This window comes from Gopherus flavomarginatus, chromosome 24 (genome assembly GCF_025201925.1).
Source record: "Gopherus flavomarginatus isolate rGopFla2 chromosome 24, rGopFla2.mat.asm, whole genome shotgun sequence".
Classification (NCBI taxonomy): domain Eukaryota; kingdom Metazoa; phylum Chordata; order Testudines; family Testudinidae; genus Gopherus; species Gopherus flavomarginatus.
This window is the reverse complement of record NC_066640.1, coordinates 7,274,303-7,290,025: the sequence shown is the minus strand read 5'-3', so window position 1 is coordinate 7,290,025 and position 15,723 is coordinate 7,274,303. Positions and strand designations below refer to the sequence as shown.

At 44.9% G+C, this 15,723-nt stretch overlaps 1 protein-coding gene across 5 annotated transcripts in view; it reads right to left on the bottom strand.

Moving 5' to 3' along the window:
* The window catches only part of MLLT1 (MLLT1 super elongation complex subunit), a 51,035-nt gene that overhangs the window by 28,194 nt on the left and 7,118 nt on the right, over window positions 1-15,723 (bottom strand). For all 5 annotated transcript variants that reach the window (XM_050934430.1, XM_050934432.1, XM_050934429.1 and 2 more), the window contains exon 3: window positions 13,563-13,645. In XM_050934430.1, coding sequence (XP_050790387.1) covers window positions 13,563-13,645 — 83 coding nt within the window. The remainder of the gene's footprint in view (window positions 1-13,562; window positions 13,646-15,723) is intronic.

The following is a 15,723-nucleotide window of genomic DNA, read 5'->3' as shown; positions in this document are numbered from 1 at the left end:
ACACACAGTCTATCTATTCAGCCTCTTTGGAGAATAATGGAACTATAGTTACCACCATTAGAAACACATTTTGCTTTATTATTTAGGGAAAGGACAACTCCTGGACTCCAAAGGAGTGCAGGTTCTAGAAAGATTAGCCACTGTGAGGGAAGGAGTGCTAGATATGCAAAATCCCTTTTGAAATAAAAACTGAATGAGTTGGGTGGAAGCTGATGAATGGGCAGATGCCCTAGTTCTTTCAGCTTGCCAAGTATTGTAAATGAGCCATCTTTATCTGATGAAGTCTGGGATGTGTATACAAGTCAGACTGTTTTCCTGTTTGTGGCCAACTGATTCTGTTCCACCTGCTGCATCAGTGAAGAGACTTCTCATGCATTTGCTGTGTGGGATGGACAGCCTATGGGGCAGAGCACTGCTGGAACTCTTTCCACACAGGTAGACAATTCCTTAATCTTCTTCAGAAAAAGCAGGAGTGACATCTCCTCAGTCACTCATCCTTGTAATATCAAGGAACTAGGAGAGTCGATAATACTAGGTTAGCAAATGGACAGACACTTACTAGTTTTATTAACCAGGTTTATATTGTTAAAGGTTTTACAAAAGATAATACGAATGCTGTTTGTCTTCAATGCTATGAAAACCAACAAAAACCTGTCTCCTGCAATTGATTCCTTGTACTAGGTCAGGAGAACCAGAAAATGAAGATGTACACAAAAGTTTCTTTTCATCATCCAACCCTAACGCAATTGGAGAAAATAAACAAACAATCTAAGTGGTGTAAAACAAACCAGGTGTTTAAAACGGAGTTAGTAATCCAAGGTGAGGCTAGTAACAGAAATAAGGGTTTTGAATACGAGTTTTATGCTGACTGTATCCCTTTCACGTATCACTGGCTGCTAGTTTTTTGGCTGCTACTAACATAAGTGCAGCCATTAGAGAGAGGGGAATTCTCAGCCATTGTGATGCTTTATCAGTCTCTAAGCATATGTCAGGGCAGTGTCTAGTTCTACTGCTAATGGAAGGACTCAGCTTGCTGCAGGAGTATCACATTACACACATAGATAAGTGTAAGGGTATGTCTACAATACAATCACTGCGGCACATATGCTGCTGTAGTATAGACATGACTACAGTAACAGAAAGGGTTCTTCGTCAATGCAGTTAATGCACCTCTCCCTCTTCTGTCAACAGAGCTGCATCTACAGTGTGGGTTAGGTCAGCCTAACTACATTACACAGGGCGTGAAATGTTTCACAGCCCTGAGTGAGGCAGCGAGGAAGTTCTCCTAACTCAGATGATGATCCTTAAAGTAGCATACAGCGCTACTAGGGAGGTGTAAAATGATAACAGATTTCACTAGAAAAATAGAATGGAATGCCCATCCGGCCCAATTTGCATCCCAGGCAGGGGTCATAAGTGAAAGAACTGTTTTAGTTGGCAAATTGCATAGATAGTGGCCTCTAGGAAGAGAAACCTTCCTCTATTTGCCTATTTAAGGCTATGTATCACCTTTAAAACTATAATCTCAAGTGCTTTTCTCCTCTCTGGGGATTTGCTGCCCATGTGTCCCCATGACACCACTGAAATTAGACGTCCTATTTATTACAACAGGGAAAAGCCTCAAGGACTAGGGTGAGCCTTCTTTCTTACACACACAGGGAGCACAGAAGCTTGCTTCAGACCAACAGTCTGTTCCTACTTTAAGGAGGGAACGGAGATTTTGGCTCCTTAGACCAGGGGCAGACAAACTTTTTGGCCTGAGGGCCGCATCAAGTTTTGTAAATTGTATGGAGGGCTGGTTAGGGGAGAGAGTCGTGGCCCGGCCCCCACCTCCTATCTGCACCCACCCAGACTCCTGCCCCATCCACACACCTCTGCTCCCTGACCGCCCCCGGACCTCCGCCACCCCATCCTATCCCTCCTCTGATTCCTGATGGCCCGCCCAGGATCCCTGGCCCATCCAACCACTCCTTCTCCCTGTCCCCTGATTGCCCCCTGAACCTCTGCCCCTGACTGCCCCCTGCCACCCCATCCAACCCCCTGTCCTTCCTGATGGCCCACCCGGGACCCCTGCCCCCATTCAACCCTGTTCCCCCCACAACCCTTATCCACACCCTCGCCCCCTGAGCACCACCCTGAATTCCCCTGCTCCCTTACCGCACTCCCTGGAGCACCAGTGGCTGGTGGGGAGCCGGGCCACGCCGCTGCCACCACCACGCAGCACAGAGACTAGGTCAGGCAGGGCTCTGCAGCTGGGCTCTGCAGCTGGGCTGCCCCAGGAGCTCACAGCCCTGCCACCCAGAGCATTGCGCCGCAGCAGAGCGAGTGAGCTGAGGCTGCAGGGAAAGGGGGACAGCAGGAGAGGGGCCAGGGCCTAGCCTCCCAGGTCAGGAGCTCGGGGGCTGGATGTGGGCCGCAGTTTGCCCATCTCTGCCCTAGAAAGAGGCATGCTTAGGTCCTCTTCTCCCTAGTCCTTTTGTTTTATCCTACCCCTTTGTTTAGGTAATACAGTCATCACCCTGATAAGTTCTTACTACCCAAATCCCTTTCAGACATCCCTTCAAAATGAATGCTGCTGAACATGGCCACAGGATGACATTTGCCAGTGACTCAGCAATAGCATCACACCCAACACTCTTGAAGGCCAAGCAGACACCCACTGATGTTTCTGACCGTAAGAAACTTCCTGATCTTCTCCTGTGTAACAATGAACTGTTTGGTCACAAGATACGGCTTGGTATAGCTGGAAGCTGCATTTCCATTATGCCAGATGGCATTAGCGAGTATGTCACAGAGATTGCCCTACAGCTACCCAAGCATTCATCAAAAACAACAAGGAGTACGGTGACCCTTTAAAGACTAACGGATTTATTTGGGCATAAGCTTCTTCAGACGCATTCTTGTCCACATCAGGACAGCACCAATCCATTTCACCATTGTACGCATTTGTCCATCACCCTGTATATTGATACTCCATTTCCTAGGATCATCCCGAAAAGCAATGCTTCAAGAAATGCTACTGAGCATAGCAAAGGGGACCCTTCTGAAGCTGTGTGAAGCCTTTCAGAAGATCCCATACTTGCATGCATGCATTCCATGCATGTCGCATTCAGTCCATAACATTCAGCAACTTCACAGCAGTCTGTTTTACTACAGATCATGTCCTGCAATTTCATTTCCCAGTATAGTGCTGCTGTTATACAAGAACAGAAGCCCTGGGCTTCTAGCCCAAGTCAACCTATTTTCTGCAGATCTAATGAAGTGCTGGCAATTCGCAGACCACACAGATTCTGGAAGTTTGCCATGGAGATACGAGAGAGAGAGAGAGAGAAATATATGGAAGCCATTCCCCTTAAGAGCTAAGCCACTGTTAACCTTAAAACAAGCATCTGTGACCACAGCTGGCCTTTCATCAGAAGTAGTACCCATGAGAGCACTTGGGAATCAAGTTTTTAGTCTCTAGCTTCCCAGGCCAGAAGAGGACTAACATGCAGGTGATTGCTAGAGCACAAAGGTTTTGGGGTTCTCAGGTAAACAGAGTGTGAACATACTGCATACAGATAACATAGATTTTAAAGACCCTATCTTTATTTAAGGAACCCCTAAGGTAAGTTTTGGAAAATCTAGTTTCTCAGTGCTATGTTAAAGAGCCAATGGTACATCTTAATTAATTAGCCTCTTAGAGTTGATATGGCTACTTCTACCTCTTCATGTTCTGTATGTATATCTCTCTCCTTACTATATGTTCCATTCTATGCATCTGAAGAAGTGGGCTGTGGCCCACAAAAGCTTATGCTCAAATAAATTTGTTAGTCTCTAAGGTGCCACAAGTGCTCCTGTTCTTTTTGAAGATGCAGACTAACACGGCTGCTACTCTGGAACCTCACAGGTTTTCAACTCTAGAAAACAAGCATTTTTAAATAAAAAAGGTATCGTACCAGAGAAATGACTGCAAGCAGCCTTAAACCAGAGAGCTGCTAGCAAGTATTTGTTTCTTCAGTGCTGTGTTCAGTGACCACTAGAGCTTAGAACCCTGCGGATCCCAAAACGTTAAGATCATCCAGTTTCTCCCTCAGGACTCTCCAAACACCTAGGAAAGCCCAAGAGCACCTCCACAACATGATTTATTAAAGGATACTCACCCTTCAATTCTAAAGTGAAAGTCCCAGTATGTCTACAAGGCCAGACTTCATAGCCATTCTCAGTAAGAAACTATGCTTTCCATTCTTCCTGTCTGAAACTGCCTTAGGTGCACAGTTGCATGCACTGTTGCTCTTCTCCCAGGCCTCATCTACATATGGCATGAGGACTCAGCAGAGTTATTTACCTGAGTTGTTGAGATAAGGGCTGGTAACTGTTGTAGGCTCAAATGATCTCACTATATAGAGCCCAACCTCTGATGCTGATAAGTATGCCAAGAAAGGAAGAGCCAACTAAGCACATTCAAACAGATACGTGGCAAGATTAATTTATAAGAAGTGACAAACAGATGCATAAGGGGAACGGAAAAACATTTGCAGAGTCCCAGTCCCTTCTTAAAGCGACAGATCTACCTCTCCAAGAAGGCAGTTAGCGAGGATGTTTCGACAGTGTCTCTGCAATGCTAAAACTTGCTAGAACTCAAGTTCAAGTCTAAGGGTTAACTCAGCCCTTCATGCTGTTAATCTTGTATGGATCTTTTCAATTAGAGGCCTTGGAAATTGAGGTTCTGTCCACTCCACGTGGACAACAATTCCTTAATCCTGACACATCATTAAAGAAGTAGACCAGGAACAGCCTACTGCAAAGCTTAAGACATGTCCTAACCAATTTGCAACCACTTTGAGTCCAATTCAATGGACATCTCTACTCCCCGCACCAGTCACCTATCGGATTGCCTTATGCTTGATTCCTCACTATTCTAGCATTCATTTGCACCCCGTCAATTACTGCCACTTACTCCTCATTAGTTACTGACATTTTAAAATTTTAATAAAGGGTTAAAGTTCTTGTGACAGTTTTATATGTCCTCAGTCAAAAATTCCCTTCCCCTGGATTGGGCTAGGCACCACATAACTCCTTGAGCATCAAACTGGAAGACCTATGAAAGGCAGCAAGACGCACAAGAAAACTTAGGCTGAAGAACATAGGCTTGGTCTACGCTACAAATTTAGGTCGAATTTAGCAGCGTTAGATCAATTTCACCCTGCACCTGTCCACACGACGCAGCCACTTGTGTCAACATAAAGGGCTCTTAAAATAGATTTCTGTACTCCTACCCAACAAGGGAATTTGTGCTGAAATCGACCTTGCTGAGTCAAATTTGGGGTAGTGTGGATGCAATTCGATAGTATTGGCTTCCGGGAGCTATCCCAGAGTGCTCCATTGTGACCGCTCTGGACAGCACTCTCAACTCCAATGCACTGGCCAGGTAGACAGAAAAGCCTCGCAAACTTTTGAATTTCATTTCCTGTTTGCCCAGAGTGGAGAGCTCATCAGCAAAGGTGCCCATGGAGTCCCAGAAGGGCAAAAGAGCTCCAGCATGGACCGAATGGGAGGTACTGGATCTGATCGCTGTATGGGGAGACAAATCCGTGCTATCTGAACTCTGTTCCAAAAGATGAAATGCCGGAATATTTGAAAAAATCTCAAAGGGCATAAAGGACAGAGGCCATAACAGGGACCCACAGCAGTGCCGTGTGAAACTTAAGGAGCTCAGGCAAGCCTACCAAAAAAACAGAGAGGCAAACGGCCGCTCCGGGGCAGAGCCCCGGACGTGCCCCTTCTATGAGCTACATGCCATTCTAGGGGGTGCCTCTACAACTCTCCCACCCTTGTGCTTTGACTCCATCAATGGACTCTCATGCAACAGGGATGCAGATTTAGGGAACGAGGAGGAGGAGGTTGAAGTTAGCGCACAACAAGGAAGCAGAGAAAATGTTTTCCCCAACAGCCAGGAACTGTTTATTACCCTGGAGCCAGTACCCTCCCAACCTACCCAAGGCAGGCTCATGGACCTTGAAGGCAGTGAAGGCACCTCTGGTGAGTGTACAATATTTACAAAGGTACATGATCTCTCACACCAAACCGGCAGGCCCTCAATATAAGAGTTTAAAATGCGACCTTGTAAAGAAAGCATACGTGCTATGTAATGTTAACAGCTTGATTCACCGTGGAAGAGCGTACCCATTGTTCTCTAAAATGTGTCTCTTTAAATACTATTCTTTTATTTTCCCTCCTGCAGCTGCAAATGTTTTAACGCTCCCCCTATCATCTCCATCCCAGAGGCTAGCGAAGATTAGAAGGCAAAAAAAATGCCCTCACAATGATATGTTCTCTGAGCTCATGCAGTCCTCCCACACTGAAAGAGCCCAGCACAATGTGTGGAGGCAGACAATGTCAGAGTGCAGGAAAGCACAAAATGAACGCGAGAGGACAGGAGGGGAGGGACACAAGAGGAGATGTGGCGTCAGCATGATAAAAGGAGACATGAAGCAATGCTCAGGCTACTCGAGGATCAAACTCTGATTCTCCGGCGTATTGTTGAGCAGGACCGACAGCAGGAGGAACACAGAGTGCCGCTGCAGCCTGTGTGACCAACAGCCTTCCTCCCCAAGTTCCACAGCCTCCTTGCCCAAACGCCCAAGAACGCGGTGGGGCGGGCTCCGGCCACCCAACCACTCCACCGCTGAGGACTGCCCAAGCAACAGAAAGCTGGCATTCAATAAGTTTGGAAGTGCAGTGTGGCCTTGTCCTTCCCTTCTCTACCACTCCACCCAGTGCTTCCCTCCTCCCCATCTCTCCCGGCCTACCTTGGCAGTTATCCCCCCATTTGTGTGACTAAGTAATAAAGATTGCATGAATTTTGAACGACTTTATTGCCTCTGCAAGCGGTACTCAAAGGGGAGAGCAGTTTATTTACAGGGAAGTGGAGTGAATCAAGGGGGCAGGTTTTTAATCAAGAGAAAAACAGAACTTTTCAAAGCTTCTCTGATGCGCACTACTGTGCTCTTCTAGTAGCCCTCGTGTCTGGCTGCGCATAAGCAGCAGCTAGGCAATTTGTCTGAATCTCCCACCCCTCCCTGCGAAAGCAACAGGAAAAAATAATTTCTCGCCTTTTTTCACTGTCACCGTATGTCTCCTGGGTGCTGCTGGCAGACGCAGTACTGCAGCGCTACACAGCGGCATCCACTTGCCTTGCGGACAGCAGACAGTCCAGTATGACTGGTAGCCGTCATCATCGTCCCATGGGTGCTCCTGGCTGGCCTCAGCGAGGTTGGTCGGAGGCGCCTGGGCAGACATGGGTGCTCCTGCCCAGCCTCAGTGAGGTTGGTCGAGGGCACCTGGACAAAAATGGGAATGACTTCAGGTCATTCTCTCTTTAAGTTTTGTGTAATGGAGATTCAATTCTGCCTGGATCATCATCCCAGCTGGAGGCTTCTGCATCAGGCTGCTCTCCCAGTCGGCAGCATTGCACAGTTCCACCTATTCCAGCCTACGCCTTGCGCCCTTGGTTCTTGAAACCTAGATGAGGGGTCGCCAACCTTTCAGAAGTGGTGGGCCGAGTCTTCATTTATTCATTTTGATTTAAGGTTTCGCATGCCAGTAACACATTTTAAGATTCTTAGAAGGTCTCTTTCTATAAGTCTACAATATATAACTAAACTATTGTTGTATGTAAAATAAGTAAGTTTTTAAAATGTTTAAGAAGCTTCTTTTAAAATTAAATAAAATGCAGAGCCCCCCGGACCAGTGGCCAGGACCCAGGCAGTGCGAGTGCCACTGAAAATCAGCTCGCGCGCCGCCTTCGGCACCTATGCCATAGGTAGCCTACCCCTGGCCTAGACAGTAGTAAGGAGCAGTCCAACTATAGGCTGAGCAAATGCAGAATGGTGGTTCACTCTACTTCCCTGCAATCCAACCGCCCTCCCCTCCCCACTTTGATCTCTGCTTGCAGAGGCAATAAAGTCAGTGCTGTTTCAAATTCATGCATTCTTTATTACTTCATCACATAAATGGGGGATAACTGCCAAGGTGGCCAGGAGGGGTGGGGGAGGAGGGAAGCAATGGGTGGGGTTGTTGTAGGGGCACCCCCCAGAACAGCATACAGCTCATCATTTCTCCGGAATGTTTGGGGCTCTGACCCGGAGCAGCCGTTTGCCTCTCTGGTTCTTTAGTAGGCTTGCCTGATATTCTAGGCAGGACTGACTCTCCATTAGACAAAACTTAAAGAAGAGAATGACCTGGGGAGCCATTCCCATTTTTGTACAGGCGCCCCCGACCGACCTCACCGAGGCCGGCCAGGAGCACCCATGACAGCAGCAGACAGCACAGTATGACTGGTAACTGTCTTTGCCAACTTGCAAAGGCAAAGAGCTGCTGTTGCATAGCACTGCAGTACCGCGTCTGTCAGCAGCACCCAGGAGACGTACGGTGATAGTGAGCTGAGCGGGCTCCATGCTTGCTGTGGTATGTCACCTGAACAGGTAACCAGGGGAAAAAAAGGTGAGAAACTATATTTTGCGGTTGCTTTCACCAGGGGGGTGGGAGTCCTTGATGACATGTACCCAGAACCACCCGCGACAATGTTTTTGCCCCATCAGGCATTGGGAGCGCAACCCAGAATTCCAATGGGGGGTGGAGAAATTCCAATTCCAATGGGGGGGAAGCTACCACAGTGCAACGCTCCAAAAGTCGACGTTAGCCTCGGTACTGAGGACGCACATCACCGACTTAATGCGCTTAGTGGGGACACACACAAACAACAGTATCAAATCGATTTCTAAAAAATCGACTTCTATTAAATCAAACTAAATTTCGTAGTGTAGACATATCCATACTGAACAAACTTCAGTCCATCCAAAAAGAAAATGGCTAAAACAAAGCAACTAATATGAATTTAAGATGAAATATATAGATATTGCTCCATTCATCAGCAGCCCACTAGAAAATGCTGCAGGGCTGATTAAGAAACAGATAAGGAATGCTACTGAAAAATGCAAGATCACCGTGTGATGTTCTGATTTAAAGCACAAACAAAATAAAATAGTAAACTAAACTCTTGTTTTTTTCAGCATGCGACAATTAAATAAGAGATGAAAGAGGTCAAATCTAGTCCTGCTCACCCCCAATCTGTGCATGAATTTCCCCCTATGGCACCTTAAAAGTACTTTCTTCAGTAAAAAGTTTTAAGTGTCTCAGGTAAAATGGGTTCTCAGCAGTTTCCCTGGAAGATGATTCTACAAAATTAAAACATCTCATTGAAAGGAAGATTCCCGCTATTTAGCCTAAAAGTTTCCTTTGCTCATTCCATCCCTTTTCTCCTAGTTACACTCTTCTGGATCACCATAAACAATTAACTCAAACCCTGAAGGAGACTTGCTAATGCAAAAGAAGTTTTCTTCCAAAACAAATATTAGACAAAGTAAAAAAAAAAAACTCTTAAATAAAAGCAAAATGTTGGATAAGAACCAAATTGGTATTTCTCCTTCCCCACCCATCTCCCTTCTTACTATGTATTCCATTATATAAATATTGAAAATCATCTCTCTTTTTAACACTGCAGTTTGAAGATGGAAAACTTTATTTGGGTCTTAATGCAATGGTTTTTGATACCTATCACATTAGTATCTTCTGTCTGATCTTGGTAGAACATGAAACTGTATTTGGTTCTTTAGTTTTGATAGTTTATAATCATTTGGACAGTGTCCACACTGTAATAGTGGTTGAAAACCACAAACCGTACCTATATTTTATGTTGTATATTTAAGTGGGTGCTGTTCTGATACATGTATTTGGAAACAAGCAGCAGGCTGTGAGAAATTTCAATACCACCAGATTTCTTGGGAAGGAGTAGGAGGAAGACTGCAATGCCTTTACTGTAACCAGTTCATACTGATCCAATTACAGGAAGAAATAGAAAGGGTTTAAAAATAGAAGCTAACATTTTCAGTCAAACAGTCTCAAATGAATTGGCAGTTACTATTAGTCAATTTCACTTTCACAAAACTGCTTTTCAGGTGATCTGCTGAGAACCTTCCATTTTATTTTCAGGCTTGATTCCAGAGACAGGAGCTCCAGCTGGCCACCAGCACTAGATTAGCCATGAAAGGGTTCCCCCCCCACTCCGCCCACCTTTACCGTATGAAAGTCTTATTGCCCACAGAGCCTGCTCTGACATTGTGGAGGACTCAAATCATTTGCCTTCAGATCATTAGGATCTTTTTCCAAATCAAATGGACAAGAATTTAATCATTCACCCACCCATGATGAACCAAATTACAATATAGTGAAAGGTGAATACACACAGTCAAGGCAGGGCCACATGAGGTTGGGGGTAAGAACAGCTCCCAACAACACCTTCAGTACTCTGCTATCTCTGCCTTCTCAGACAGATACTAGAATTAAACATGCTCCAGCTATGGTGGTGCTGGGGCTGCTGACTCTCCCAACTCCAACTGGCCAGCGAGAAAATGCAGAGGACAGAGTTGACTGGCAGCTTTATACCAGGCTGACCAGAAGAATCCGATGAAGCTCATTGAAGATACTCTCAAAGTAAGATTCTCCAATAGCACTAGATGGCAGCATGCTTCATTACGCAAAAGGTAAAAAGTACATTGGCTCCAACAACCACTACTTCCCATCTTAGCAACGATTCAGAAACTAACCAAATGGGAAAGTGGAAGAGTTAGAGAAGAAACCAAAACCTTGGAATTAAAAATAAATTTAAGCAACCCATGAAAAAAAGATGTACCCTCGTGGATTAGAAGTCCACTGCCTCTCTTGTTTGTTTCCACTCTCCTACCCCTCAACCTTTCAAAAGGCTATTAAAAGTGATATTGTTACAGGGCCTAAACTCGTCATAATTCTCAATTCACCAGGAACACAATATAAGGGTCAAAACTGACAAACACCTCTGAGTCACCAAGTGGACACATTTCAACCATTCGCCAGAACTGTCAAAATTCAGAGATTTTAAGACCGGAAGGGACCAGCGTGATCATCTACTCTGACCTCCTGCATAGATACAGGCTACAGAGCATTTCACTAACTGATTGTTGTATCAAATCCAAAACTTCTAATTAAGCTAAAGCAGGGGCATCAAACTCATTTGGAAGTGAGGGCCAAATTCCGTATTTAATTATGACCCATGAACTGTGATATAAATTCAGGGCTATATGTGCCCACAATATATAGCAGACCTGCTGCTGATATCAGTAAGTTTGCACAGAAATCTTGGGGAGGATACAGCTTTTAAGTAATAAACATTTAGTTATTTGTTTGTTCAGTGCCTTAATATCACTTTCACCACTCAGCGAGAAAGCATGCTTCTCTATAAGCCAAAATTTGTATTTGCATCCAATCTGCACACATGGTCCATGGATATAAAGCAGATATCCACCGATTTGCAGGACTCATGGAAGAGAGGGCAGGATTACTAATCTTCTTTTCTGTTTCTCCTCCACTTCCAGATCTTTGGGATTTTCCTCTCTTCTCCTCTTCACATTTCCTTCTCTGCAAAGACTCTCAAAATGGCTACTGTCCCCCATTGTTCTCAGTGGGAAAGAGAGCACCCCTGCTTTTTATCAGTTAAGATGGACACCAGGTCCCTAATATCTGCGAAGGAAGAGATTTAAGTAGTCTTTTGCAATGATGACCACCACCTCCCACTGTTCCCCAAAGGGGTGAAACCAAGCTATATTCAGGGAAGGTGACAGCCCTATATGCCATTAGGTGGCAAAGAGGGGACACTGACGGCATGCGAATAGGGGAGGAAGACAGGGAAAGCAAGAGAATATGGAGGGCAGGAAGGACAATCGAGTGTGGGTGCAGGAGAGAGAATGTGGCGAGATGGGAGACTGAGGGCATGTGAAAGACAGGTGATCATAAGGTAATACAGAGGGAGAATGCAAGTGGGGCAAAAGAATGGGAGGAAAATGGAAGAGAGGAAAAGACAGTGATAGGGGAGAGAAGTGAAGAGCAAGTGAATGACTGTTCACCCACACCAGAGATTAGGAGAGTCCCTTCCCAGCTGCCAAAGGGGAGAGGATCTCATTTTTTGTTTGGATATTTAAAGGCGAATTCTGAACCTAAAGTGAGTGCAGAGAGTGGGAGGTGTGGCTTTCACCTAAAAGCTTTCAAAAAATTCAGAAGGAAAAAAGTCACAAACTTTGTCTATTTAAAATCTCATTACTTTTGTGGGTCTGGAAAAAGCTGCTTCCGTTACCCACCCTCGTGCCCCAGGCACTGCAATCCCCACTTTTCTTTACATGCCTTGGGCTTCCCCATATCCCAGCCTCTGAACAGCAGTAGTCTTGGGCAAAAAGAGCTTCTAATGCTATGTCAGAGGTGCACCTTCTGTGGCAAAACATGGGAAATTTATTGGACTTGCTCACCAGCTCATTACTGCTTCAGTAATAATGATCAGAGCTCCACACGCTACAAATGGAAAGCAGACAAACACACCAAACAATTCACATCTAATAGTGTTCAGAGGAGATAGTGTGGTGAAGAGAGGTGCAGAAGGCAAGGATGGAGATAGCCTAATGTTTTTAGTAAAGGAGGTGCTGGAAAGCAGATAGATAGAGTTATGGTATTAGTGTGTGGTATACAGTAGTTGTGGTAATGGTAAGGCATCTGCCCATGGTTAGGAAGTAGAGGTTATGTACTGTTAGGTGGCTTAATGGTTTCATTTCCTAGCTTTTCTGCGTGTGTGTCAACTATATTATACATAAACAACTGATACACACTAAATTTAGTGTGTAGTAACCACAAGAAGGGAATGCTCAGTACTGAGTCACAACAGAGAGTTAATTTGAATTGAATATACAACCAGAGAGTGCAAAGTTGGGTTTGACAAATCCCTTCTCTGTAACCTTCTTTAAGACACGTGGCATAGGACTTTTAAGACAGGACTAAACTTTATCTTCACGGTATGCAGCTAATACTGTACCACATTTTAACTTTCATATTGTTATTGTTGAATCTTAAGATTTAAAGTCGTTAGCATTTTCTTTTGGGATGAACATAAACGCAGACCTATAGTATCTATTGTGAATTACAATGTTCAAGACACACAAATCTTAGGTTTGTGTCTACACACCATATTAATACTGGTATAACTATTTAGGTTAAGGGTGTGATTTAAAAAAATAATTAACAGCAGTACAATCCTTAGTATGGAAGACATTATACCAATATAAAAAGGTGCTTATAGTTTACTCCTGTACAGCAAGACAAAAAAATTATTCTGGTATACACACCATTATATCAATATAACTGCACCCCCACTTGGGAATCTGTGCAACTATACCAACTTGTGTTTAGACAAGCGCACAACTTGCTACACTATCTTTATATTACCTTTCTATATAACATTCTCTCTACCAGACAGGAGTGAGTGTTTCCTTTCAAAGTCTGGCAGAAAGCTTGCTGTAACTTCCAACAATCAGAGTCAATTTCTGTCTATCAGAGCAATCAAAACCACACAAAATGGTCACATAATTTAGCACATTTTTGCCAAGCAGTTTAACTGTCTGGTGCAGTTCAAAGCAATCAAAACAATGAGGCAAATAGGACTCTACCTTATTTTTGAAGTATACTTCAATGGGCATAATGAAACCAGCATAGCCAGACTCCTCCACTTTGTAAGGAGGCTCCTTGCACACTAAGAAAAAAGCAAAACAAACATTAGCTTCAGACATAATGTAACAATATCCTAGATCAGAGCAATTACAAGTAGGAGAAATGAGCCTCTGACAACACAGGGCAAACCTTTGACCCTTATAACAATACAGAATAAGATCATATGCTTAATTAGGGGTAGGAAAACTGCTCGCCCGCTACCCTGGAAAATAAAAGGTTATTCACCTTGTGCAGTCACTGTGGTTCTTCAAGATGTGCGCCCTATGGGTGCTCCACTTCAGGTGCAAGTGGATCTCTTGAGCCCTCAAAGCAGAGATTTTGTTAGTAGTGTCTGTTCGGCCTGCGCATGCACCCTATACAACCTCATGCTGAGTTACGAAGGTATATAGGGTTGCATGGGGGAAACCACACTCTCTTCCTTCTCTGGCTGAGCGTCCAATAAGAAGTCAGAAGCACAGAGGAAGGAGGGCAGGTAGTGGACCACCCACAAGGACACACATCTCAAAGAACCACAGTTAGTACACAAGGTGAGTAACCTTTTCTTCCTCTTCTTCAAGTAGTGTCTGTAGGGCTTCTCCAATCCAGTTGACACCCGAGCAGTATCCTCACAGGGAGAAGCGAGCTTCGGAATTAAATATAAAAGACTGAAGACAGTACACCAGAACAGGCTCACTAGATCTGGCAGCATGGACTAAGGCATAATATTTAGAAAAGGTATGCACCGAATCCCAAGTAGGAGCTCCACATATCTCAGATACTGGAATGTTTTTGAGTAACACCATGGAAATTGCCTGTGATTTGATAAAGTGTGCCATAGTTCTTTGGGGAGGCAAAATATCAGCTGCATCACAGAAAGCAGTAATACACCCAGAGATCCAGCTTGACAGTGTCTGTGAAGAGATCATGGATCTCTTTGATCTTTTTGCGATAGAGACAAGAGTCTAAGTGATTTCCAAAACTGCTTGGTCCTATCCAGATAAAAGATCAATGCCTGTCATACATCTATGGGAAGGGAAGTTTCCCACTGAGATTTATATGGTTTAGGAACAAATATTGGTGGATAGAGTGGTTAAAATTGACATCGGACAGCACCTTAGGAAAGAACTTTGGGTGCAGTCACAGGGACATCTTGTTCTTGAAAAAAATATAGCTACTAGAAAGGCCATCTTCATAGCGGCCCCCATATCTGTGTACAAGGTTGAGATCCCATGTTGGAGTAGGATTCTTAACCCTGGGGTAAAGGTTCCCCAGACCCTTAATAGTTGGAGTAGGATTCTTAACCCTGGGGTAAAGGTTCCCCAGACCCTTAATAAATCTCAATGACATAGGGTGAGTAAAAATAGAAAACCTTTCTAGTGGGGAATAAAATCCTGATATTGCGGTGAGATGAACCTTAATAGTTAAAGAAAATTGGGTTCATTAAATAAGTCCAGCAGACAACTGAGAGCAGAGAAGATTCTGGCACAAGGCATGAGGCAGAAACCAGTGGGGCCAGCTTCTCCAGGAGCCACAGGGACAATGGTAGGATAGGAGGTGCATATGCCAGTGAGCACTCCGGATACATGGGTACCAGGGTCACCACTGAATCCTGTTTGCACTGAGCTTTACCCTCCATCCAGGGAAGCCTTTGTGCTGGTCCAGCCAGATTAACGCGCAACATCTCATCCAACCTTGCCCAGCTCAGGTAGGAAAAGCTGTGCGCGGGAACAGTCTGCAGCTAAGGTCTGCTCTTGTGCCCATGAGAGAGTCTCCTGTTGGAGCTTGTTCGTCTTCGATATCGCTGGACCTAGGGCTTGCAAGGTGCTCATAGGGGCACTCACCGCTGGTTACAGCCACTGTACAGGGGGTCCAATGGTCCCAGATCTGAGTGTGCATGTGGTCGCACAGCCTACTCCATTAGGAACTTATGGAGGCGGAGCTCAAGAGCTTCCCAGGTTTGGGGCAGGAAGAACTTAAAAATGGAGCAGAAAACCACGATGTGAGCCTCGCCAATGCAACAAAGGCATCTCTGGTGCTTGCCGCTCACAGAGGTTGGGCGAGGGCAAGAGAGACAGTTTTTAAAACTCAGAATCCAGGGCATAGTCCTAGGAGGGGGAGGAC